This window comes from Haliotis cracherodii, unplaced genomic scaffold (genome assembly GCF_022045235.1).
Source record: "Haliotis cracherodii isolate W230 unplaced genomic scaffold, xgHalCrac1.p SCAF_29, whole genome shotgun sequence".
NCBI classification, from domain to species: domain Eukaryota; kingdom Metazoa; phylum Mollusca; class Gastropoda; order Lepetellida; family Haliotidae; genus Haliotis; species Haliotis cracherodii.
Window position 1 is genome coordinate 2,534,794 of NW_027266285.1, and position 26,274 is coordinate 2,561,067.

The window sequence follows — 26,274 nt, forward strand, 5'->3', positions numbered from 1 at the left end:
GGGGATAATGATGTCTTGTTCATTCTTAATCCATATATCCTATGATTGTAACAACTTAAAGAGTTCATCTCATGTTTGAATGTTCTACCGTTGAATAATGCTTCTTTATACTGTTCGTGCTTGATATGCTTTTTTACCACATACTTCTTAACACCCTTAGCTTTTCGTATCTCTCCATTATCGGACCTCTTTATAGAATACAACTTAGGTCTTAATCCTACATACTCCGCTATAGGAGTCCCAGCACATTCATCCTTCATCTTACCTAACATCTTTTTATTTACTACGCTGTGCAGTGGATTATCTTTTGGGTAATCGCTCGTGTCGTACATATCTATTTTTTCTGTCATATCTTTATACACATCCTCGAATTTTATATTACTCTTCTGCATATGCAACGCGGCTAAGTCGTTATCGAATATCTTGCTTCTGTTAAAAGCCAGACTGGCTATAAGTTTCCTGAGTCTTTCTTCCTCATTAGATCTGACTAATTTAACATCAACACGCTTCCTCAGATTCTCTATAGTTTTACCAAATACTGAGTTATTCATGAGCTTATATAGATTCTTTTCGAAATCGCTGGTAGCTATCTTTCTTAAATCTGTGTTCAACCTTATATAGGGCTCCATCCAAGGGCTTTGATCAAACTTTAGAACTCTGTGTATTTTCTTTAGTTTCATACCTAACGATAGATATGACTGGAGATTTCTGTAGTGAACTATATATTTTGTCTTATCCATCAAATTTGGTACGAGTTTTTCTCCGTTAGCTAACCTTGTATTACCCATCAAGGAGTGTTGATATTCCGACATCCAATCTTTATTAACCATTAATCTTTCGGGAGCTAGCGGATAACTGTTATGATCTTTATGTAACGAATTTGGATATTCCAGGTCAACTTCTAGTATGTACCCTTTATTCACATCATTCACATTGATATCATCCACGTCCATATAATCGACCCACTCAAAACCACGCCTGGGTAAAGGTTGACTCATAGCCCATCCGTACAAATTGTTGGCGTCGAGATATAATATGTGCGTGTCGGGTTTACTTGGATCATATCCTTCCACTAATTTATTATTAGCATTAGAATACCTTTTCGCTACCATCGATATACCACCTCTTAATCCTCTCTCAATAAACAAGTGCATATCGTAATCTGTGAGTAGTTTTAGTTCTACGCCGGTCTTCTTCAACAATGCATCCCATGATAGTCCGGGACTGGAATAGTACCAGGCCGGGTCCAAGCCGTATTGTTTTAAACATGTCTTTCTAAATATCTCGAATATATCGGCAAGTAACAGTACATCGGTTTTTAAGTACAGATCGTGATAATCACCTAAATTCTTACAATTATCCCATACCACCAGAGCGTGTTCATAATCGGCATCGGCTATTTTAGATTCTGTTAAGTTACTATAGAATGATTCAAGGGGTGGTAATTTAGTTTCGTCGAATCTAGACCAATCATCCATATATTCGTAAGCATATACACCTTTTCTCAGCAACAAATGACGTGTTAACCTATCGGTATATTGATTTGTTATCACAAAGTCATCGGGATTGTTCGCATTAGCTAAATTGTCCAGGGAAGATAACAGAAACTGTACAGAGTCTATGAATCTAAGTCCATTACTTTGCTTTATTCTGGCTTTCCCATCCTTGTCCGTATAATGTATAGTTTTAGTCAACGAGAATGATGTGTATTTTTCCATATTATTAGGAATGCACGTTAAGCCGCCGTCGGTCTTTGAGATAGCTTGCATGATGTGATGAGAATCGTATCCTCTAAGGTTATGAAACACAACGGGGATGGGTATTGTTTGAGAATTCATTTTTAGTTTCAAGTTACACTCGTTATGCGCGGCTCCCGATAATTACCCCTGATGTGACAATGATCTCTTACCGAATCCCCATTCAGGAGTTTTTTACAAACATGACAACTCGTTGACCTCTTATAGACCCTCCAATTATCCCTCGTCATACACATGGGTTTTTTACATGATAAATTTTCCCTGATTATTCTCTCTTCATTTTGTAGATATTCAAGGAACTTTCCCGCTGCATTGGGACCTCTGTAAATCACGGGAGTGTTTGTTTTCCCATCATACCTTAAAACTGTATATCCAAACCCACAAGGAATATGTTCTTGAGTTTTGTACGTAAAACTACTATCTTGATTATTATCTTGATTATTTTCTATGGGTTTGATAAGCGCTTCGAAGTCGGCGTAAATTACGTACGGCACTGGCATTTGATTACAATAATGTTCAAATTTTAATATATTTCCCCCCTCCTTAGGCATATCGATCCTGATGGCAGTCTGTCCAACACCTCTACAGTCTTCTTTATGCGCTTCCATTAGATCTTGTCTGCTGTACCCATGTAGGCACCTTTCACAGAAATATTTCTTTCCCTTATATTTAGTTTGATCGTATAATAGCCTGTTTTAACTCTTTATCCATGTATAATGATATTTTCCATCTTTTTCGATTAGAAATGAATTGATTCTGGGAATATGTTCTGGAGCGGAGCTTATCCTGTATACAACAATTCCTTTAGAAGAATGTCGATTTTATCCACACCCCAACCCGAACCTCTATTAGTCCAGCGTTCTAAAGTTTCCTGTATCCTCTGAATTGATGTATCTAATGATGCGTTTATAGTATCGGATTCGGTTATAACTTCTTGATTGCTTCGGAAATATGGTTCGGTATATTCGGTGCTATCGTCTGTGCTACTGTTACTCAATGACATTTTAATCGTCAGCTGCTATTTTATACTATGTAAATCATCTAACTCCTCGTTAATTTTGCTCGATATGATGGGCTTAACATCATTAACATCCATGTTGGAATTAATATCCATCTTCCAACCTCTTAGATATTTACCAACGCCGGCGGATGTGGGTACAAATTTTAATTCTTGTTGATTATTATCTAGTAAAGCGATCAATTCAGCTGTTCTCATTCCAGAATAACCTCTCAGCCCACTGGTTTTTGCTTGAGCTTTGAGTTCTCTAACAGTCTGGGGTTTGTTGTATTCCAAACCTAGTAAAGCGATCAATTCAGCTGTACTCATTCCAGAATAACCTCTCAGCCCACTGGTTTTTGCTTGAGCTTTGAGTTCTCTAACAGTCTGGGGTTTGTTGTATTCCAAACCTAGTAAAGCGATCAATTCAGCTGTTCTCATTCCAGAATAACCTCTCAGCCCACTGGTTTTTGCTTGAGCTTTGAGTTCTCTAACAGTCTGGGGTTTGTTGTATTCCAAACCTAGTAAAGCGATCAATTCAGCTGTTCTCATTCCAGAATAACCTCTCAGCCCACTGGTTTTTGCTTGAGCTTTGAGTTCTCTAACAGTCTGGGGTTTGTTGTATTCCAAACCTAGTAAATCGATCAATTCAGCTTTTCTCATTCGAGAATATACATGTAGACCACATTGTTTTGCCATAGCCTTCAACTCTCTGACAAAAACCATTGTGATTTAATGGTATATACAAAATGATTCATTTGTCTAAATGTTTATTTTTCATATATAAATACGTATTCACCCCAACCTATTCCTCTAATTGATGTAATCTCTCTTCCTAGCATAAATAATCTGCTTCCTGACCTTATATGCACCGTTACTCTTACATAAACTGTAACTACATTTGTCTCCAATCCCACATACAGAACAAACGTAATTTTTAAAACCCTTCCTGGCGTTATAAGCGTGGGTACCACTGTAAATACCCACAGATGGCTTCTGACAGTGAATTTATTTCCCAAAGAGTGTATATTTGCACAGATTCATGGTTATACACATATCATATCATTTGTCTAAAAGGTAAATCACATCTCCACTGGTGAGACGTGGCTATTTATTGATTAGCAGTCAGAGTGACTCGCTCGCCGCCCTAACTAGGTCATGGTTTATGCGTAGTAATTGTATAGCTGAAATTTGCAACAACTGATAACCCCAATATTATGAATATGACCTCGCAGTGTTTCTGAGCCTCTGACGGTGTATAAAACTGACTCATTGTTGGTTTTGGCATAGGGTCAATTTTTTTCCTATAAACAAGGAAGTATTCGTGCATGGCCGATTGGACATCCTTTAACGTTTGAATTGAATGTCCCTGTCTACACAGTTCTTCATGAATAAAATCTAATCTCTCTATTCTCCGTCTGGTCCATTGTGACTGGGCTGCTTCGAGTTGTTCTAATGCTTCATTATGTCTTTTCTGCTCCGAACCTCTCATACTAGAAAATAAAAAATTACTACCCGAAAAAGCTAGAGCATTAACAATAGCTCCACCGACCATCATCGCAATTGTTGCCATGTTTATATGAATATAAAATATTCAAATGTTTAATTACTTCCTTATGTCTTCCGGGATAAGCCCTTGTTTGATGAGCATATCGTTTGTTGCAATAGCCAATACAATATCGAGAATCATCATACCGATATCATAACCAATAAAAGTTAGCTTGAGTGGTGTGGCTTTAGTAATCATTTTAGCTATACGGGCATAGCCAATGGCCAAGCCGCTGACCACCGCTGAATGATACGTTGCGTTTTACGAACATTTTACCGTCTGTAACTGGAGTAATCATGCTTCTTATAGCATTATATGGGGGCTAACCTCTAATTGAACTTGTTGTGACATAGGGGGTGACGTTTTCTCATCTCCAGTCTTATAAAACAACCATACAGCCGCTATAGCAACAACTACTACTGTTGCCCAAGTTTTAATTGGACAACTATTTGAATTATACATTAGTTTCGCTTTCCGCGCCAGTCCGCCCTTTCTACCAGCTGCGATTTTTTGGGGGTTCTTCCTCGTCACTCTGGCTTGTTTTTGTGTTTGTGTTTTTGTATTTGTGGTATTTCCTCATTCACAATCCGTTGTGCAATCAGGGTTATTTCCTCGTTCACTTGTTGTACAATCAGATTGTGTTTCCGCAATCTGTTGTGGTGTCACTTGAGTCTCCATTATTATTAAGTGGGCATGTATGTTTAAATTGACAATACCTAGCTGTTATTAAAGCTGTGGTGAGTGGAGCTAAGAACATTCCGTATCTATGATAAAACTCACAGCTCAGCTTATAGCTGTTCGATAAATGGGTCTTTCTCGAGAGATTCGCATAAATACATGGGAGAAACGTACTAGCTACGACTGTGTATAGTTGTAATATAGCCGACCCTATAGTTTTAGTCATGGTAGCTCCCAGTCTAGACTCGTAACGTGCGTACAGTTTTTTAATTTCTTCGTCGGTCATGTTATCAATTTTTTCGATGGTATAACTTCACCCCAAATATTGGGAACATTTTCCACGGGCTACCAAAGCCGCGAGTCTTTCTCTATGTTTATCTAAAGATTTATCTATATGTTGATCTGGCTCATCTTTGAGCATTTGTTTGATGAGTTCGTCGCATTCCTTAATGTAATACATAAGGAGATATTTAAGTCTAACATAATATAATATGACATATCCAATACAGCCCGTAATAATAAACTGTTGCGAAAGAATGAGGATTTCAAGCCACATTATGTCATAATTTATCATATTTTTTCGCTATTTTTGCTAAATTTTGCTATATTTGCTATAATTTTGCTATATTTTTGCTATAATTTTGCTTTTTTCTTTTCTCGCGCTGCAGTCGTCTATTACGAAAAGGGTTGATTCTCCTTTGTATTTTTCATGACATACTCGTAAACAGTCTGGTAAAAGATCGCCCGGATCGACTTTGTGAACACCGTCGTCATTCATTACCCAATCTCTTGATAGGTATGTTTTATTAACGCTTATAGTTGGGCAAAGAATAATAATATATGATCGAAAAAGTCCCGATAATGACTTTGTAAAATATCTAGAATAAAAGCTGTTTTTCCATAACCCGTTTGCCGCATATGATAGCGCAGTGTGGTTCTTTAGGTAAAAGATTATTAATAGATTGCTTGCAAGAATCGTCCATTCTGTATTTTAAGTTGCGCATCCATAATCACGTATAAATATATGTTTAATTTACCAGCTGATTCCTGGAGCTTCATTATCTGTATAGTGACACCCTCGCTGGCATTTTCTATTCTCCTCCCACTGCCGTGTAGTTGGTCATCATCCGTTGTTCGCATGTTGAGCCATAGCGCGTAATTCGTGGTGAGATATTCACCCATCGATACAACCCCGAGAGACAGATCTTTCACGACCGCGTTAACTTCTGGGCTTCGTTTTATAGAAGGAAGTTTTTTAATCTCATCCCATTGTTGATATATAGTTGATTAGGAACGCCCTCGATAGTCATTCTACTTTTGTAATCTTGGGATTGTAGAACTTCTCGGTATTTCTTTTAAATGCATTGGAGGGTCCTCGAACAACATTAAAATACCCTTTAACGATCTCGTGGGGACGTTTAGATTGACGTTTAGATTGATATTCCACGTCGTATCTTTTTTGTTCCTCGTGATCTTTCGATGTCGAAGCACGTGATCGTACAAAATGGCTAAACTTTCTGTATACTGGTTACGAATTTGTCTGGCTATTTATGGATCTGTTATCATATCATACTCCAGCGAGATATTGTCAATGGAATAGCTAGCATCTTCAGCAGCTTTGATTACTCTACCGTTGTCATTAAAAGTGAGTTCATATTCTAACCTATTGCCTAGGGATGCTTGATAGAAGGGCATGTGGGAATCTAGTAATTCAAAGTCTAGCGGAATAAAGAAACGGTTACCTAATGTGCTAGCAACAGCGAGATCTTTTACGACGGTATTATCACCATTTTCAGCACCCACATGCAGTTTCAATGTGTTCCGATTACAAATACCTTGGTACTGTAAGTTTTCCTGCTCTTTATCCGTTCTCCAGAGATCCATGTAACAATAGTATTCCTCGCTATCGTCGATTCTCAAAACTTCATTACCGCTAATTTTAATCGCGATTTTCTTAACGATAGCACGACCTATGTTCTGAACCGGCTCCCTGTTAACGTCGGTAGAAGTCAAACTAATCGTAAATGCTAGTCGGACAGTTCCCGGAACTAACACATCGTGTGCGCCGAGATTAGGAAAGCGAACCAGAAGCGTTTGATTCTGATCGATGGTACTCGGGTTATTAGTTATAGTTACAGACTGACGAATTGCTTTAACCCCTAATGGATCTCGAAGTCTACGTTGTGGGTTTAACTTGCGTCCTTATTGCGAAGACGTTGTTATATTGAAATTATGTAACCATATGTTTAATATAAAAAAAGGATGATTTTAATCTAGATGATTTTGATAACCCTAGTACAATCGAAGAGGGTACTGATGAAACCAGCTTTACGAATCTTAACAATGAACTTTTACAATCAACTGTTAATGATTATTACGATACCTTTAAAGATGTTAGTCCTATTGTTCGTGACTATTCAAAGTTTACGATAGATAGTAAAGGAATAATGCGACTTAGTGACAAAGCAGATATTGATCTTATGAATTCTCGTACTCGTAAGCCCCTAGCTTTGTCTACGATAGATAGTAAACATGGCATCAACTTTGTTCGTAATGAATAAGGTTTTGTAGCTTACTCACGAGGAGCAAAACTTTCCGCGACGACTACTAAGGTTCTTCGGACTGTGCGTGATGAACTCGGTGCCATAGATAATTTGGAAGAAAGCTCGAAGCTGGCCTCGGACGGACTCGGAGAAATCTTGGATAGCTACTACGATAATTCCACGGTCAGTGTATCACCATATTCAGAGTTCAGTATTAGGGAATTACGAGGCCTTGACAAGGCAATGCAAACAATGTGGGGAGGACTCATCAATAATATAGCCAAGCTATCCGAAATCGACAAGCATATAGCTTATGAGAAGACAAATCTTGAACAGGCGGGTGATGAATTCAGTAGACGCCGCGTTGCAGAAAGATTACGTAACTTAGAAGGGGAAAGATCGGCCCGCCTCGAAGGTGCTTCCAGTAATAGAAAGGGATTTCTTTAACAAATCAGTCGAATTCGAGAAACTATCAATCAAGTCCTCAACAATGACACTACACTGGCCGATAAAATTAAAACATTGTTCAGAGAACAGGGGATAACCATTGCCAGTATTTTAACTGCATTGGGATTTCTTATATCGACTTTGACTCTCGCGTTAACCGGTGGTGGCACAGGTTGTGGTACACCGCCTAGGTCGGATGGTATAAAAGGGTGGATAAAAAAGCATTTAAAAGGATTAGGTTCAGCACTGGGAAAGCTCGCTGGGAAATCCGCGTCGGCACTTCCCGGTATGATAGGGAGTATTGTTTCCTGGCTCTTGAATTTATTAGCTAAGATCACCACTTGGCTTTGTCAAAACTTGTGGGCACTAATCGTAGCAATTGCATGGCTGTTGTACATGTCCGCTAAAGACTATTTATCCAAATCATGAGTAAACCAGCTACGACTCCCCCAGTACAAGCGCTGTTTTTTCATTGATATGTTGTTGATTTTTATCTGCAATATGCGGTGGCACTTGTGGTTGTGCGTAAGTAGATGGTTGAGCGTTAGTAGATATCTGTGGCTTGACTATTCCTGTTTCGCCTGTGTTTGTTTGCGTTATTAATTCGGCAGTAATATTCATTCCAAGTGTTTGCGGTATCGTTCAGTTGTAAAAATTTCGTAACAATATAAGCTAAACCACCCTTAACTCATAAGAGAACCTCTCCAATCGTTACTTGAAAGTTCCCAGCCATAATAAAGATGATGCATTCTTACAAAAAGAATGTTTTTATGTAACAATTTAAATGGATTGAATGGTTGATGAGTTTTTTTAAACTAAATCATCACTTTCTTCTTTAACAGTTCTTTGTCCACTGTATGGAACACCTAGACCAAAAAATTCCTGACAAATACGTTTGAATGCCCACCTATTGTACGGATTATTTGAGGAATTCCATGCTCAATCCTGCGGTAATGGAGCACTAATTTCTTTAAGTATACATCTAATCTGATCGTGCACGTGAAATGATAAAACAGACTTATTTAGTTCAAATGCTGGGGCATAAAGAGATACACCACATCCTGTTGTTGCACACCATAAAGAGTTGTGCATCCATCTTGATCAGATAAGCACGACAAATAATATTCAACTCGAAAGTCCTTCAACTCTACTCAGAGCTATTCCAGTGAAAGATGAAAAATACAATTGCGGTAGAACGGAATCTTTCTCAACATCACAATATAAACATTTAAAGTGTGGTATTATTTCAGACCTCAAAATTTCTGTATTAGATGTAAAACACCAACCTGTACATATAGGATAACACTCCATATTATAAATAATGGTTGATTTCATATTTAAGTTATGATATAGTATCTTTGTATATTTAAAATGTATGTCACACTCCCAGGAATAACAAACGGTCAGTCTGTTCAACTGCTTCATACTATCGATAACTCGGATGGTCAACTTGAAGTCGCCCTATGCGATGTAACGTATTACCCGCGAGGGACCAATATAAATGCTGCAAGAGGTAATAATGAGTTATGGATACGCATAGACAAGCACATTGTACCTGATGGGTATTACAGCATATGCTCACTCAATGATGAAATTTTTAAGCCTAATGGAATTAGTCTCACACAAAATGAGTTGAATGGGATGATGATTTTAAGCACTGGAGACAAGCTTGTAATTCTTGCCCAGAACGTAGTAGAAACACTTGGACTACCAACGATGATAATAAAACCCCACAAAACATTGCATGGAGTTAAATAACCTGATTTAGTTCCCTATAAAGAGTTGTGTATCCATCTGGATCAGATAAGCACGACGGATAATATTCAACTAGAAAGTCCTTCAACTCTACTCAGAGTTATTCCAGTGAAAGATAAAAAAACAATAGCAGTAGAACGGAATCTTTCTCAACATTACAATATAAAAAATTAAAGCGGGGTATTATTTCAGACCTCAAATTTCTGTATTAGATGTAAAACACCAACCTGTACATATAGGGTACTTAAGTGTAACACTCCATATTATAAATAATGGTTGATGCATCAGGCCCTGGAACACTCAGACAATGTAATACAATTGCGCTTTCCGATCTCGGAGACACAGAAGGATTTCGGTAAACACGGTACCGATGGTAAGTTATAGGCTTTACACTTACAAGATAATGTATACAAGCGGAAAGAAGTTACATTCACAGGTAATCTAGGAGATTTAAGCGATGTCGACGTTAGTAGACTCCATAAAAACACTTCGTACAATCTTATTCTCAACGGTGATAATAAATGGACTATGGTCGAAGCAAAAATCGAGTGGCTATTGAATATCGTCATTACCCCACCATATGCGATGATGGGTAAGGCACATAATTTAACTAAGATAATAAATAGTGGCATCGTACTCGGGGCTTATATCCCATCAAAACGAAAAAGTGTGTTAGTCACCCCCCTGCCAGAAAACCCAGGTTATATGTTATATAGTCGTCCGGCCGTAAAAAATGTTAGTTTAAATTTGGTTACTGAATTCAATGATATTAAACAGAACTTGAGTGCAATACCTAATATTTCTACGCTTATTATTGAAGTTTTGTTCGGAGATGCACCGGAAAATGCCTTCGAAATTTTACCAGGCCTATCGACTAAATGGCTCAAGAAACACCACCGTCAACATTGCAGTATTATTCATATTGGAGCATCACCCGTTGCAACCCTTGAGGGGGTCCAAATTATTAAAAGTGACAGAATTTCTCTTACTAAGATATTCATGCCATATAATATTCATTTGATAAGGTTGATGTATACTCTCAAAACATTTAAGCAAGACCAATTAAAGACTATTATATGACCGTAATATACACTATGAGTTTATATCCAGCGCTCAATGAGGCATCTGAAAGGATGGATAATGTTGATGGATTTAGATTACATCAAATAAGCGACATAAAACATCGAATAGAAAAGGAGAGTGAGTTTAGACTTGGGATTGTATAAAAAGTATCGCAGAACTGTGAATGCTCTCGACGGAGTTGACACCGCGCTTGTAACAGCTGGCATGGGACTCGTCGTAGCCGGTGTTGGTTTATTATCAACTATAATCGCCGCGCCTATCGTACTTGGCATGGAAATAGCTGCCGGAGCCTCAGGACTGGCAGGAATAGCGATATAATTCATTACTCGCAAGTTGCAAAAGAAAGCATTAAAACACGATAACATTCGGATACTCGCCGAAGCAAAGTTGAACAGCATTGAGGATCATATTTCAACAGCAATGGCTGATTGTAAGATATCCGAGGATGAGTTTCGCTTAGTGTTGTCAGAACTCACCAAATACAACATAATGAAGCAGGAGATTCGATCTAATTCTCATAAGACCAGTGGTATTAGCGAAGATGAGAAAAAAAGTTAATAGAACAGGGGAGGCAACAAGCGCGTCAATTATTCCGTGCCAAAACCAAAGAACTGGTTGGAGATTAAAAATAGATTGTTAACTATCATTAGATCACATTTACAAGAATGCTTACATAAATATATAATAATGGAGAATTACAAACCAACAAAGGAAGAACTCGAAAAGGCTATGCTCAGGGACAAAATTATCAAATGGAGAGAATTACCACAAGGTATATATTATATCAGTGATATCAAACCAACCAAATACGGTCATCAATTGTTTCTTTCCAATTACCAAGAAGAGTATATATAGTCTGGTCTCCTAGTAAAATGAACGAAGAACTTAGTAAAAATGTTGAATATCGCTTCGTTAGAAATAATGGTATACGTATGAGTAAAAATAATAGAGAATATTTTAGTTTAGTCTCATCATCATTTTTGTACTAATGGTATCATTGATTGGATCCAGATAGTGGTGAGCTAGAGCCAATTTAACTTAAACTCATGACTATCGTTGAATCGCATGATCATTTTTACATAAAAAATGCCACCTGTGGTGGTGGTATAGGTATATAAGTCCGGCTCCAGTGGAGTTGCGGCAGAACCCCCATTACCTATACTACAAACGTCCTTCGTCTTATAAATAGTACGTCGTCGTCCTGCCATCATTTTATTAGGCCACCGTGACACAGCTGAAATGTTGCTATGACTATGATGCACACTTGTATGTAGCTTCCCCTTAAATACCATTTGACCTGTAAACGTCTGGGGTACAATAGGTCTTCAGCAACTTAACTTGCCGTAAAAGGCGACCATGCTTGTCGTAAGAGGTGACTAACGGGATCAGAGTAAGTGAGTGAGTGAGTTGGGTTTAACGCCGCTTTTAACAATATTCCAGTTATATTGCGGCGTGTCAGCTTAATGTGGGAGGAAAGCCCGAAGTGATGCAGGTCTAAGACGTAACGGGATCAGAATATATATATATATATATACCTAACCTACACCTGTACACTCACGCTGCGAAATTGGCCTGTGCCATCTCCTGGGTTGATTACAGCGTATTCAGCAATCAACTTATAAAAGCATTTTCAATTCTTACATTTACATTGTCCTTGGGGAAATAGTCCGTACATCGATGACATATAGTGGCCTACTTCCTGATATGTACACGTTTGTCACTGGCTTTGTTGTTTAACGGGGCACACCGCAGAATATCAGTTATATGGCCTCGTATCTGTACAATCAAGGCACTTTTTTTTCTCACCCTGAATATCCAGGGTCTCAGAGGTGAGGTGAAGTGGGGTTTTACTTCATAGAGGGTGTGGGAAGAGTTCTTGCCTCTTTTACTAAATGGTTGTTTTTCAGATTCCAGGATTCAGTTTTATCCATAATTATTTGGAGTAAACTATGTATGTTCATTCACTGACAGAATAGGTTTTCTAGATATTATTTGCACATTAAAAACATAATTATTCTTTAACCAGTGTATTCATTTGTAAATTAAATTGTACCTGCATGTATCGGGAAAAAAAAACTTATTCTGATGAACTAATGAATGCTTTTTCATATAATTTACTCAAATAAGTGTGGTGGAAGGTGCACAGTTTGTGTCGTTTGCCTTGAACATGCACAGAGTTCCCACCTGGCAACCACCTGCACAGTAGAGTTACGTGATAGCCCCACCCTCACATGAGGACTGTACCCCCTTGGTAGATGTATTGATTCAAAGTATCAAGGTATATGTACACAACTCAAGCTACAAGAATCCTACATGCCGCCTTTCACAATCTAAATCATTCATAGGGTTTTGGTTTGGTTTGTTGTTTAATGCTGCACCCAGCAATATACCAGCTATATGACGGCGATCTGTAAATAATCGAATCTGGACAATCCAGTGATTGACATCATGAGCATCGACATACGCAATTGAAATACGATGACATGCATCAACCAAGTCAGTGAGCCTGACCTGTGTATCAACTCTTAACACAAGATGACGAACAAAGGTGTAAGTTTCATGTTTTATTGATGTGATGATGACTACAATATGGGTGTTTATCTACATAAATGAAATGAATCATTTACCTCTGCAACATGCTTGTTACTTGAACACACTTGGCCTGTCACATGTACAACAGTTCCTTAACCTTCTCCACATCTCAGTTGTTAGGTTCCGAAAAATAACCCCGCTTATGGAATTGCTAAACATGAAACAAATAAACACAGTTCTATGTTTTGTAAATCCCAACAATACCTGAAACTCATTTACATATGCTCTATAGGACTGCCATTGGTATGTTTACATAGAGCTTCACCAGAGATGATCATAACTTATGAAGAGCCGTAACTAACATTTTTGAAAATACTCTTAAATTATTTGCATCATCTAGAAAATTGAGTGATTTCCCCTAACTTCTTAATTATGACAATAGCTGCCTATCTGTGTTGACATTGAGAAAAATAGACATGTTACTAATTGTTTAATTTTTCAGTCAAAGAGCACCAACTGATGCTATTGTCCACGAGGCAGGGAGTATCCAGGTGAGGATGTATGCCTTGAATTAATATGGTGAGCATCCGGATTCATAACTTAAAAACATGACATAAATATGACCAGTGGTTTTGACGCTTAAATACAAGATATTTATACTAACATGGATATTAACAATGCACAATGAGTTTAAATGGTTTCCAAAGTAAATCTACTGCGAAGGGGGAGAAACAAGTGTAAAAATGTTGACACACTGACGACATGTACATGATATAAACAATGGGCAATGGACAGCAGGTGTGGAGAAAACAGAAATAGACATGAGAGAGAGATGAAAGCTTCAAGGTATAGTCGTCACTAGCAGCAAAATCAAAATCAATAATGCTGAAATTGCTAAAAAAAACAAGTGACAAATTGAAACAGATTTTAAAAAAAGACTGATGAATGAAATGTGTGACCTAGATTAATGAATGTAGCGTGAAGCAGCACACCACAGATGACAGGAAGTAGAAAAGAAGGTATGGTACAAAGTTCTCTCACTACTATCACCTAACATGAGATAAAATACTGTGGGACTTTTAAAAAAAAAAAGCACTTCAGTTAAATCTTCCAACTTGGACCCAAACATGTGATTATTACAATGTCCATATTTCAACTGCTTGAGTGAGTGCTTGAGTATGGTTTTACGCCACTTTTAGCAATATCACGAATTGCTTGTGGAAGAAGAAGAATAGATTTCATTCTTCAAACAGCTTTTTTTTTCAGTATTGTTTACAGGTAATGCTGACACTAAGTCTACTTCAATGTAAACACTTATTGTATGTACATATTCCATCAGCAAAAATGATCGACTGATATTATTTACAGACACCAAGATAGAAATATCAACATTCTATCTTTTTAATTTGAATGAATCACCTCTACACAAGAGGAAGGGGAGATACCCGAACATAATGAAACTACAAATGCTGGGATCATAAAACTTGCAGTTATCTTCTAAAAATCAATCATGACTTAAATCACTTGATAGTAAGATATTTCTTTTTCAATTCTAAAAATGTAATTCATAATGAAGATTCCAAGCGTATTACTAAAGGAAAGTTCAATGTCAAACACAATTAAAAGGGTGATCAGTTATTCCTTTTAAAGGATTGAATAAAAATCAGACTAGAAATGTAAAAATCAATTTACAAATATTTGCTGAGATTCCCCCCTCTAATGTCCTTGACAACTTTGACCTTGGTTTCATCCAAAGCTCTGACAATCGCATTAACCAGAAGTTCCTAGTAATGTAGTTTTAAGGCTTGAAGTTTGGATGGTGAATCCATCTGTTTTAGTGCCTTTGTTAGGCTTCAAGCGTCCATTTCGCATTTCATAGCATAAATATCACCAAATGATGGACAGCTTGTCTTAGAAATCACTCAATTCTTCATCGCTGTCGAATGTGTATTTAACGGAGCTCCGTGCCCGGCCTGTTGTTGTTCTTGCAGCACTGGGATAAACAGCATCTTCATCCAGGTTGAAGTCTTCTTCGTCATCACTGAAATCCTTCTTTTTCTGAAAAAGATTTATATCCATCTTTAAACCCACAATGAAAAAGACTTGGAATAGAAGTATCATAATTCAAAACACGATATACAACTTTTCCATTGGATGAGAGGTCGCTCACATGACCACAAAACTGAAGTTCATAAGTGTATGAAAGACACATTTTGATGTTCAAACATCAAAGGACTATTTTTTCCGAGAGTATATTCTTGAAATGAAGTAAACACTGACAGACTACTTCCACATTCCTGGGGAAACAAATTAAATAGAGAAGCATTGTTTCTCATCATTTAGACACTTTAATCTTGAGCTTAGCGTTTTAGCATACATTGGGGTAAGTAAGAGAGTTTGATTACATGGCTGTTGAAGGATATAATCACTACAACCCATCCTAGAGAAGAAAACACTGAAAAGCACATCTAATCTATCTCAGTATCGACTCGATCCATGTCTAGACTACACTGACAGTCTACAGCAATCTATGAATTTACCTTAGTATCTATTTGACACATCTTTACAATCATCCTTCAGTGATCTTCCAATTGATCAGGGATGACAAACACTTGTAATAGCCACAGGTTCATTAACAACCTCAGAAATCTCTCCCGTCACATTTATCATGTCGGCCATTTTGACGTCTTGTACTTGATGTAAATGTATTATGCTTGGCTGTCATTGTGACTAACTTACTGAGGTAGTTCTTAACAGACCTTTCTTTTCACATGAGGATATTATTTGCATACATTTTGAGTAAAGAAACAAAAGAGTTGTTCCTATTGAGCATATCGAGCATACATACGCTCATGTCACCTCTCGTTTTAAGGAACTATTTTATTCTGCGATACATGTTGTCATACGTTTTTCACGAGACTATTCTTGAAATGATGTAAACACTGATGGACTACTTCCACATTCCTGGGAAACCTCTGGGAATACGGAGGCGTCGTTTCACATCATTTAGACCCTTAAATCTTGAACTCAGCAAACATTAGGATAATCCAGCAAGTTTAGCTGCCTGACTGTTTAAGAATATGCTTGCTACGACCCATATTAGTGAACAAAACAAAGAAATGCACATTCAAACTATCATAGTATTAATAGAACACATCAAGAGAAGAGCCGTGCAGAAACAAAACACCTTGTCCAATATCTGTATCAGTCAGGGAGGCCCGCCCCTCTATATATGGAGTTGAATTCCAGGTGAAAATAATGTACCGGTATTGCTACCTGTCCGAATGGAATATTATGATCAAACATGCCTTAGCCTACATTTACATTTTCTGAATCATATAATCTTTGAAAGGTTCATATGTAAAAAAAAAAAAACCCCAAACACACCAAACAAAAACAAACCAGGCTTGAAATTCCATATACAGTCATGCCCCGCTTATACGAACTTCAGATATCCGGAAACCTCGGTTCCCGGACGATTTTCATTCAAAACGAAATAATTACTATATAAATTTACCCGTATATCCGGACGGTCATTTTCATGCACAAAACACTGAAATGCACACAAAATTGTCTCACTTATCCGGACACTTCCGCTGGTGGTAATCCTTTGATTCATGAGAAGTCAATTAACCAAGTGACACTGAGTTACGTTTGAGACGAGCTTATTTGTTGTACATGTAATTCTTCGATAAATATGGCGTCTGTGGAGGTCAGTCAAAGTTGTGTAAGTATAGCCTGTCAACCAGCGAAACGTAAGCGACATGCTGTTACAGCACGCGAAAAAAGGGTAATTTGTCTGTTTAAAGAAAAACACCCGTCAACAAGTTTAGAAACCATCAGTAAGCATTATGGCACTGAATTTGGACATACCATAGGAAAATCGACAATTGGTGACAGTTCAAACTTCCATGACAGACCTTTTGAAACGTGTATGAATAAAGATTGAGTGTATCTGTTTGCTCTGTCATCTGTCATGAGTTGCATAATTGAAGGGAAGTAACTCTTCCAGTAAGAAGCTGGTTTCAGTTATACGGAAATTCATTTATACGGACGAATTGTTAAATGACACAAGTGTCCATATAAACGAGGTACGACTGTAGTATCTGATCAAAATGAAACTGCAAAGTAAAAACAAATCCTGCAAATTTTTTCTTGAGCTAACCCTTGATGTCTTGGACTTTTTCTTGGGCATGAAATCTTCCAACTCGTCACTGTCAGAGGTCATCTTGGAACGTTTAGGTACTGCTGCCCTCTTCTTCTTTGGCTTGTCATCACTGTCAGGGTCTTTCTTCTTCCTCGGTTTCTTTGCTTTCTTCTCTCCCTCTGCCTTGTCTACAAAGGACAACAAACATGTCACAACATATTTCAAGAATGTCTTATCTATTCCTCTGTGAGTGTACCTACAAAAAATGCCATCTTGTCAATTTGCTGATTATGAATGATTGATTTGTTTGTTGTTTAACATCACATTCAGCTATATTCCAGCGACATGACACTGGCCTGCAAATAGTCAAGTCTTGACCAGACAAACCAGTGATTGATATTATAAGCAAAGATCGAATCTGTTGAGTTTGATAACACACAATCAACCAATTCAATGAGCCTGGCTACCTGATCTATTATGTCACCCCTTATGGCCAGCAAAAGTTCCAGGGTGTATATTTTAACTTGGAATACCCACAAGACATAAGCAGCAATGAATCAAATGACATATGAACATACATGCATAGTAGTATTGATAATTCTTGACGCTCATGTTTGTTTGTTGTTTAATGACACACTCAGCAATATTCCAGCTATTGAACCTGACATGAGGATTGATCTACGCAATTGGGACACGATGACATGCATTAACAAAGTCAGCGAGTCTGACCACCGATTCCGTTAGTCAGCTCTTGCGACAAGCATTCGTTGCATGGGTTGCTGAAGACCTATTCTACCCCACATCTTCACGAGTCCATTAAACAGGGTATAATGGTAAAGATATGCAGACTCGTTCCTTGGGATGAGCATTGCCAGTTGGAATTTGGATGTTTTGTTCAACAACAAAGATTTATAACCGAGCTCCAGATGAGCTGCGTATCTGCGTAAAATACGCATCAGAAATGCAGAAATATGCAGTAAAATAAAATCCAAGTGTATCAAATACGCAACGAACATTACAGATATGCTACGAAAATATAACTTGAGCGTATCATCAAAATATTGTGAAGTAACCCTGCGTATTTGATTAGCAAATCAGCAACTTATTTTGAAATTATAAATGGACATTCCGTCAACCTTGCCAAACTCCATGATGACAGTTACATCATGATCATTTGCCATCACACTTTCTTGTGGAAGTATGGTGGTATTTTTTAGTCCTATAAAGCTCTCGAACCTACACGGCACCAGTTTGCAGGGACTAGATGAATAGTGTTTTTAAATATTCAACTTAAATACCCACATGTGTAAAGACTAGTGGGTAACAGAAATTTGAATACGCAGATAGAATTATTGATAACCAATGATTTTAAAATGCATGCGTAAAATACCCACAACACCAAAAGCTTATCTGGATCTCTGATTGATCACTCTAATATTTCCTATTTGCAAGATATAAGCAGAAGGAAACTAGGTCTGAAACCTGGATTGAGTTAACCTGTCACTGCCATTACAAAGTAACCAGATTCTACCAGGACATAGGAAAATACTCAATTCTGATTACTTCCTCGGAATGAATGACTGAGGAAGCTAATACAGACAGGTATTTCTTGCTTAAGTTTTTGTCATTAGGCATTTTGAGAGGATTATTAATATACAATTATGATGAAATTGTGCTGCAATGTTAGAAGTTTAAGTATGTAAGTTTGAGGGACGTTCAGCTATCTGCAACTGTGACAAGTTACAATGATGTGGTGAAACAGGGTTTAACATCGCGTTCATGATTATAGCTCTGTGTGTGTGTCTGTATGTGTGTGTGTGTGTGTCTGTCTGTCTCTGTGTCTGTCTCTGTGTCTGTGTGTGTGTGTGTGTGTGTGTGTATGTGTGTGTTAGTGTTATAGTGCTAGTCCACTGAGATACCCTGCCACATTAACATGAATACCTCACTCAGAGACAGTATACTGACTGAGCTGACCAGTCCTTGTTTTAGCCCCTTAATGCCAAGCGCCAGACAGGGTAACAAGTACCATCTTTTAACGTCTTTGGTAAGATGCGGCCAGGGATTGAAACCCAACCTTCCGCTCACTCTCTACAACTAGACCATATAGGCGGCATATATCACAATGACTTGTGGGACATCACAATAGAATCGGCCCACTAGATATACTTTTGGGGTAAATACTAAAAGTTTGCTTACCAAAAAGCTGTGCTACACTTTCAGTGCTGCTGCTTATATACATGCAAGTAAAGCATACTGATGTAAACAAAGTATAATCTTGGGACTATATGCAGACATATATACTATGTGTACACAATCCGTTCAAAATTATTTTTTTTAAACTAAGATCGATCAATCAAGGTAATGTAGCTCTACAATGAAAACAGTATGTTCATTATGTAATTTTTCTTATATTTGTCTACCAATGGGGAAAACAGGTGCTATGCAAAAAAAACAAGCATTCGAGTTAAGTATACATATATATATATATATAATTAATAAACTTGCAAACAGAAACGCATGTATTAAATGAAAAAGTCAAATGGATAAAAATAGCATGCGCAAATACCCAATGAAGCTTTTCCAGCATGCGTACAACGGAGCTAATTTCCAAAACCCAATTACAAGCTAATTTACTTTCCAAGTCAAGTCTATATTTAGAACCCTTGTATACATGTAACATCTAAAACATTTTTTCATTATTTTTTATAAATCTCAAAATGTTTACTCATTTTGGGGACAACCTCAAAGAGTGATGAATAGACAAGTGAAAAAATATTGGTTAACCAATGAAAAATGTAGTAAACCAATTAAAATAGAAACCGTCAAGTAAAAAACTTAATTGCTCAAAAAGTTATCTGGAGCTCTGTATATAACTGAATGTAATCAAACAAGCAACTGGTGACAGAAAGATAATGAAAAGATGTCAACTATATGACTTTTCACCTGTGACCCCTGACCCTCTGAGTATTTCTCCAAGTGAGTGCAGGTGCTATGTCAGTAATGAGGAAAGCAACCAGACCTTTCGCCACAACATGTGTACACAACAGAGTTACTGGCAGAATTTAAATTTGATAAAGCCTTAATAAAGCACAGATGTTTCAGTCAAGTTAAACAAATTACTTCAAATCTTAAAAGACAATTGTTTTGAGAAAAGAACATGCTGAGTTTGTTTTGCCTATTGAGAACAGGCTTCAATGGATACATGCAAACAAGAACTACAACTCCCATGCAGCACACCTTTCTTCACAGCAAAGAAGTCAGTTTCATCCTCGGAGCTGCTTATAGTCAGTGTCTTGGATTTACTTCCACCTTTGGAAGATGAACTTTTGGACAAGACTTTATCAAACAGACTCTCTACACTAGGCTGGTTCTTGTCTACAGAGAAAACAGATGATAGAAATACAATAGACGGTAAGCCTTAAACAGCTACAGCAACACATAGCAATGAACAAGTTAAGCCATCGTCAATACTTCATGTTGTGAACCATACCCTCTGCAAGCACCCATCATTACAAATGGACGCTATGCAGTGTAGGGATGTGTGTCTATTTTAAGTCAGTTAATGAAATTAGGCCATGTAAAATCACAGAAGCCAACTGAGGTCTGTTCAGTGTGCAAACTCTACACTTCGTGCCAACTCTACTGTCACCCTCCATTGAGGCAACGGGTGGAGTAGAGGGTCACAAAGCTATGACACATGTTGCAGGGGAAATGTTGGCATTGTAATCTGAGCGTTCACTGGAGTGAGTACTCGCTGGATCCAGGTTGTGCTTGTTGGGTTGAAATTCTACACTGACAACAAGCAGCGTCTGTCTTGACAGGTGGTGGAGGAACAAGTAGGGTATTGGAACCCGTAAAGTACTGACGATGGAAACAGCACAAGAATGGCATAGAGTAGATACCGGGTAAGTGACAAAGTGAGAAAATGAAAATACCTACATATATTACACACCCTAACACTTTGTTTACAATAAATGTTTGGTTTTTGCATACATCAAAAAACGTTGTTTGTCACTTTTTGAATAAAATGATTGAAATTTCATGGAACATGCCAGAGATATCACCAATAAAATTATGTGATAATTCAATGTACATGTACCAATATTGCAGGGACAGTGGGTTTAGTTTGCCTCAAAAATTTTATTCCAAGGAATCCCCAAAGTTGTTTTCCTGATAGACCAAAGCCAAACAGTTTTTCGAGGGAACTAGATTAAAGTAAAATATAACAAAGTCAAATTCAGGCTTCAGATTAATGTTTCCTTCATTGAGCAAAGCTAATGTTGAAACATCAAAATGTTATTTCTGTCATGAAAATAACTTTAGTTTGAGACTGAATGCAGAAATCGAAGAGTGTGGAATATGGGGTTGGTATTTGAATATGTCAAGAGAATTATACTGTTTTGTGTGTAGTGTAATGTTTCATTGTGTGAGTGAGTTTGGTTTAACAGTATATGACGACGTGTCATCTTAATGTGGAAGGAAAACCTGAAATGATGCAGGTCTTAGAAAATTTACCATTTTGGTGAAACCCACAAGCACAGACATAGTGCCAACAAACCTAGAATCATAATTGGTACAAAACAGGACTCTAACCCACAATCATAGGTTTCCGTGTGTGACCAAGGGACGCAACCTTGCACTTCAAACTGCAGTGCCTTTGACAACTGGGGTAAGCGTGCCCTAATGATTCTCTGTGATTCAAGTAGATGATGTATAGATACAAAAAGATACATTATGTAGCCTTCATATATATGGTTATATGAAAAACTGAATGTTTTAATCCCCAAATACTGTTTTCTGTGAGAACATAGACAAGGTCTTTGACCACTTTATAATTAATAATTTGACATGTTTTGGTAGGCCTTTCTATGAAGATATGTCTGAGTATCTGAATCTACTACTGCTAGCCACAAACTCACACACACACACACACACACAGAAGTCGGATATATATGCAGAAACTAACACTTGAACTGCTGTGAAACATGCACCGTGCAGGCTCCGCTACAACATAGTTCCAGATCGGAATCAATAAATCTGATACTAACCTTTCTTAGGAGCTCTGGGCTTAGCAGCAGCCTTGGGTTTCATAGCAACTGGTTCTTTTGGCTTTGGTGGAAATATGTCATCCTTGTCTTCGTCATCATCACTATCTATTGTCATGGGTCCTGAATCTAATAATGCATAAAATGGATTATTTTCAACTCACTTACTACTGACACAGGGCATTCCGAACTTCAGCGAAGGGCTGGAGGCCTGATTCAAATTACTTTTGAAAGCGTAGTATGAAATGCAAGTCGCCAGTTTAAAACTAGTGCTGCAAAGCTGAAGAAAAGCTGTTTTCTTATTGGCTTATATCGACTTCCAGTTAGACATTTCATTGCTCAGTTCAAGTTTGCGAAAGGTAGTTGTGATGTTACCTATAATGGGATGTCCTCAGCGGTAGCAAGAACTTAGATCTCATCTTAATGAGACTGAGGTAATCTACACAATGACATGTGATTAATATTGTGTAGTTTACTTAAAGGAATAATTGTTTATTGTTAAGCAAGACTTTACCATATTTCAAATATAAAATTTCAACCAAAAGAAACATACACTTAGAAATCTGATAATAAACAAACATTCTTTCTTAACTAATTTTAATTTCGAGCATCAAGCCAACGATCCTGACACAAGTCCTAACTGAATGTCCTTCCCATTATTCCAGAGAGGGCAGGGTAGACCAGTGTTGGATAGCATGCGATGTTCACCATCAGGACATTATCAGCCTGGTTATACATTGTGACCACTCAAATCATTGTTACTTGATTATTTACAGACTGCCGTCATATAGCTGAGTAATTGCTGAGTGCGGCATTAAACAACAAACAAACAAACCTGCAGTTCAAGGTGGCATAGTCATGCTGCGTCCCTTAGGCGTGACGGAAACAGGATGGTTCAACAAAACATACTCAACAAAATATTCAACTTTTTGAAGAACACAAAAATATCCATGGACCGTGACAAGGAAGTGAGGTGTAAGTACTTACTTGTTGAGGTGCCCCACTTTAGAGCTGATGGCTGCAGGCTGGCCTTGTCGTCGTCACTGTCAGAGAAGTCGGCTGTTATTAGGGGGCTTTCTTTGGCACGGTCTGATGTTTTGTTGGATTGCCTGTTTAAGTCAAAATGGTCGTGTTATGATCATGATGATTCATGGTCCTTAAGGCTTAGATACTGATGAAGACACAATGCAGGATTCCTAAATTATATATTGCTTAATGAGTCAACCAATGTTGTTTAACACTCAAACCAGCAATATCCCTGCTTTCCCATACAATAACCGGATTCATACATACCCGAAGATTGTTGATTCAGTGGGCTTGAAACTGTCTGCATCATAATCATCATCATCATCATCATCTGAAATCATTGGGGACGGTCTTTGTGCTGCTACAGGCTCACTGGACCCATTCATTACAACATTGTCATCCTCATTATCACTGCGGATCTGTTCTTCGTCACTCAGCTCAAACTTCACCTTGACAGCTGTCAAAACATCACTCGTGTCACACTCTAAGACCACACTGTATAAAGCATACTTCCTGGTGGACTGGCAACTCTAAAAATTCACCCCTAATTTTTGTCAGTCCTAACTTTCAAGGAATAAAAAACATGAAAATTACCTGGATGTCATTTTTTCAGCATAATGTTCAATGTCATGATGTCATCTCAGAAGTAACTTAGTTAGACCTACACATGATTAACACAGAGTTCATTTAAAATTGAGAATATTTCAAGCCTAAGTCGCTACACATATATATTTAACCTTGAAGCAAAGCGAAATGTTATTTCCTTGCACTAAAATACACATGGGGAAACCATGATGGTAACAGACAAGCTAACTTCGTTTGAAATATATACTTGTATGAATATCACCGATGTTTTGTTCAACAACAAAGATTTATAACAGAGCTCCAGATAAGCTGCGTATCTGCATAAAATACGCATCAGAAATATCCAGTAAAATAAAATCCAAGCATATCAAATATGCAACGAACATTACAGATACGCTACAAAAATAAAACTTGTGCGTATCATCAAAATATTGTGAAGTAACCCTGCGTATTCGATTTGAAACTTATTTTGAAATTATAAACGGGCATTCCGTCAACCTTGCCAAACTCCACGATAACAGTTACATCATGATCATTTGCCATCACACTTTCTTGTGGAGGTATCGTGGTATTTTTGAGTCCTATAAAGTTCTCGAACCCACACGGCACCAGTTTGCAGGGACTAGAAGAATAGTGTTTTTAAATATTTAACTTAAATACCCACATGTGTAAAAACTAGTGGGTAACAGAAATTTGAATACGCAGATAGAATTACTGATACCCAATGATTTTAAAATGCATGGGTAAAATACCCACAACACCAAAAGCTTATCTTGAGCTCTGTTTATAAGGTACTCTATTTGCCAGTCCACAGGGACTGGCAGTCACATGATTTTCTGGTCTAATTAAGCCTAATTTTACTGGTACCGGTAATTACTAGTAAACAGGAACACGGCTCAGTCTGTCATTGCCCCTATATCAGGGCAGCATGTAAATACTCCAAGCCTGAGCCAAGGAAACCAGTGGTTGATATTAACTTCAACTTCCCACAGTGTTGGGTTATGATGAACCACAATAAACCAAGTCAAAGAACTTGACCACATAACTCACATCATGTGACGAACAATAGAGAGCTCAGTGTATTTTAATCTAGGATGCACGTAGCTTCAAAATGATGTCCCCAAATCTCCAATCTTATTAAAACAGATCTAAGTTCTTGCTGCCGCAACACAAAGATCTGAGGACATCCCATTACGGGTCACGTCAGAACGACCTTTCGCGAACTTTGACCGACTACTGAAATGACTAACAAGAAGTCGACATCAGCCAATTAGAAAGCTGCTTTCTCTAGCTTTATGGTACTCGTTTCAACCTGGCGACTTCCATTTCAGAGTACGCTTGAACCATATGTTGACAGGGTTCCCGATTAAAATTTTAAAAACTGAACAAACGAACAAACGTTCAAACGTTTATCGGAAGTGAGAGATAATTTTGACAGAATCAGTCGTACGGGCCGTAACTGTTGTTCGGAATACTCCTTGTTAACGTTTTCGAGGTTGCATGATTAGAAAACACATTCCGACTGTCACTTTCATCATCTGGTAAGCGAAGCTTTCATCGGTTGGATGAAAGGTCATTCTGTTGGACCCATAATGGGATGTCCTCAAATCTTTGTTCGGCGGTAGCGAACACTAAGATCTGACTTAAATGAGATTGCCAAATCTCTTTTTTTTATTTCCATTTTAATAAAAAAATCTATTAAAAATCCTAATACCTAAAAACAATGCGATCCAATATAGCATGCAATTACTTACTTGTTTGAAAGCAAAACAACCAACCCCACCTCCCGCCCGCACTATATTTTCAAAAGTCATTGCCTGAGAACCAATTCTTTCATTTCTTTAAGCCCTAGAGTACAAAAACTGTCAGTATATTTCCCCACCATGGCCCACTTGCACAAAGTGATCTTAGCGCTAAGATGATTGTAACTCCCATACTTTAACATAGGAATACGATAATCTTAGCACTAAGATCGCTTTGTGTAAGTGGGCCCATATCTGTAAGCTTCCAATTTTATAAAAGGCAACATATTCATGTTTAAGGCCTTTGCAATGCCGGACTGACACAGAACACCTTTTCAAGACTGTGTAAACCTTGTATCATGTTTACGAGCAGCCTTATTCAAAATGT

General features: G+C 37.8%; 1 protein-coding gene across 3 annotated transcripts in view; it reads right to left on the minus strand.

Annotated features, from left to right (window-relative positions):
* Nucleotides 1-13,360: 13,360 nt before the first annotated feature.
* LOC139473447 (DNA topoisomerase 2-alpha-like) overlaps nucleotides 13,361-26,274 on the minus strand; it is a 46,082-nt gene continuing 33,168 nt past the window's right edge. For 2 of the 3 annotated variants that reach the window (XM_071256028.1, XM_071256027.1), the window contains 6 exons: nucleotides 23,827-24,016; nucleotides 23,521-23,642; nucleotides 22,537-22,662; nucleotides 20,726-20,863; nucleotides 17,507-17,676; nucleotides 13,361-15,399 (listed from right to left, as the gene is read on the minus strand). In XM_071256028.1, coding sequence (XP_071112129.1) covers nucleotides 15,253-15,399; nucleotides 17,507-17,676; nucleotides 20,726-20,863; nucleotides 22,537-22,662; nucleotides 23,521-23,642; nucleotides 23,827-24,016 — 893 coding nt within the window. In that variant the 3' untranslated portion in view covers nucleotides 13,361-15,252. The remainder of the gene's footprint in view (nucleotides 15,400-17,506; nucleotides 17,677-20,725; nucleotides 20,864-22,536; nucleotides 22,663-23,520; nucleotides 23,643-23,826; nucleotides 24,017-26,274) is intronic. The other variant, XM_071256029.1, reaches the window with a different exon arrangement.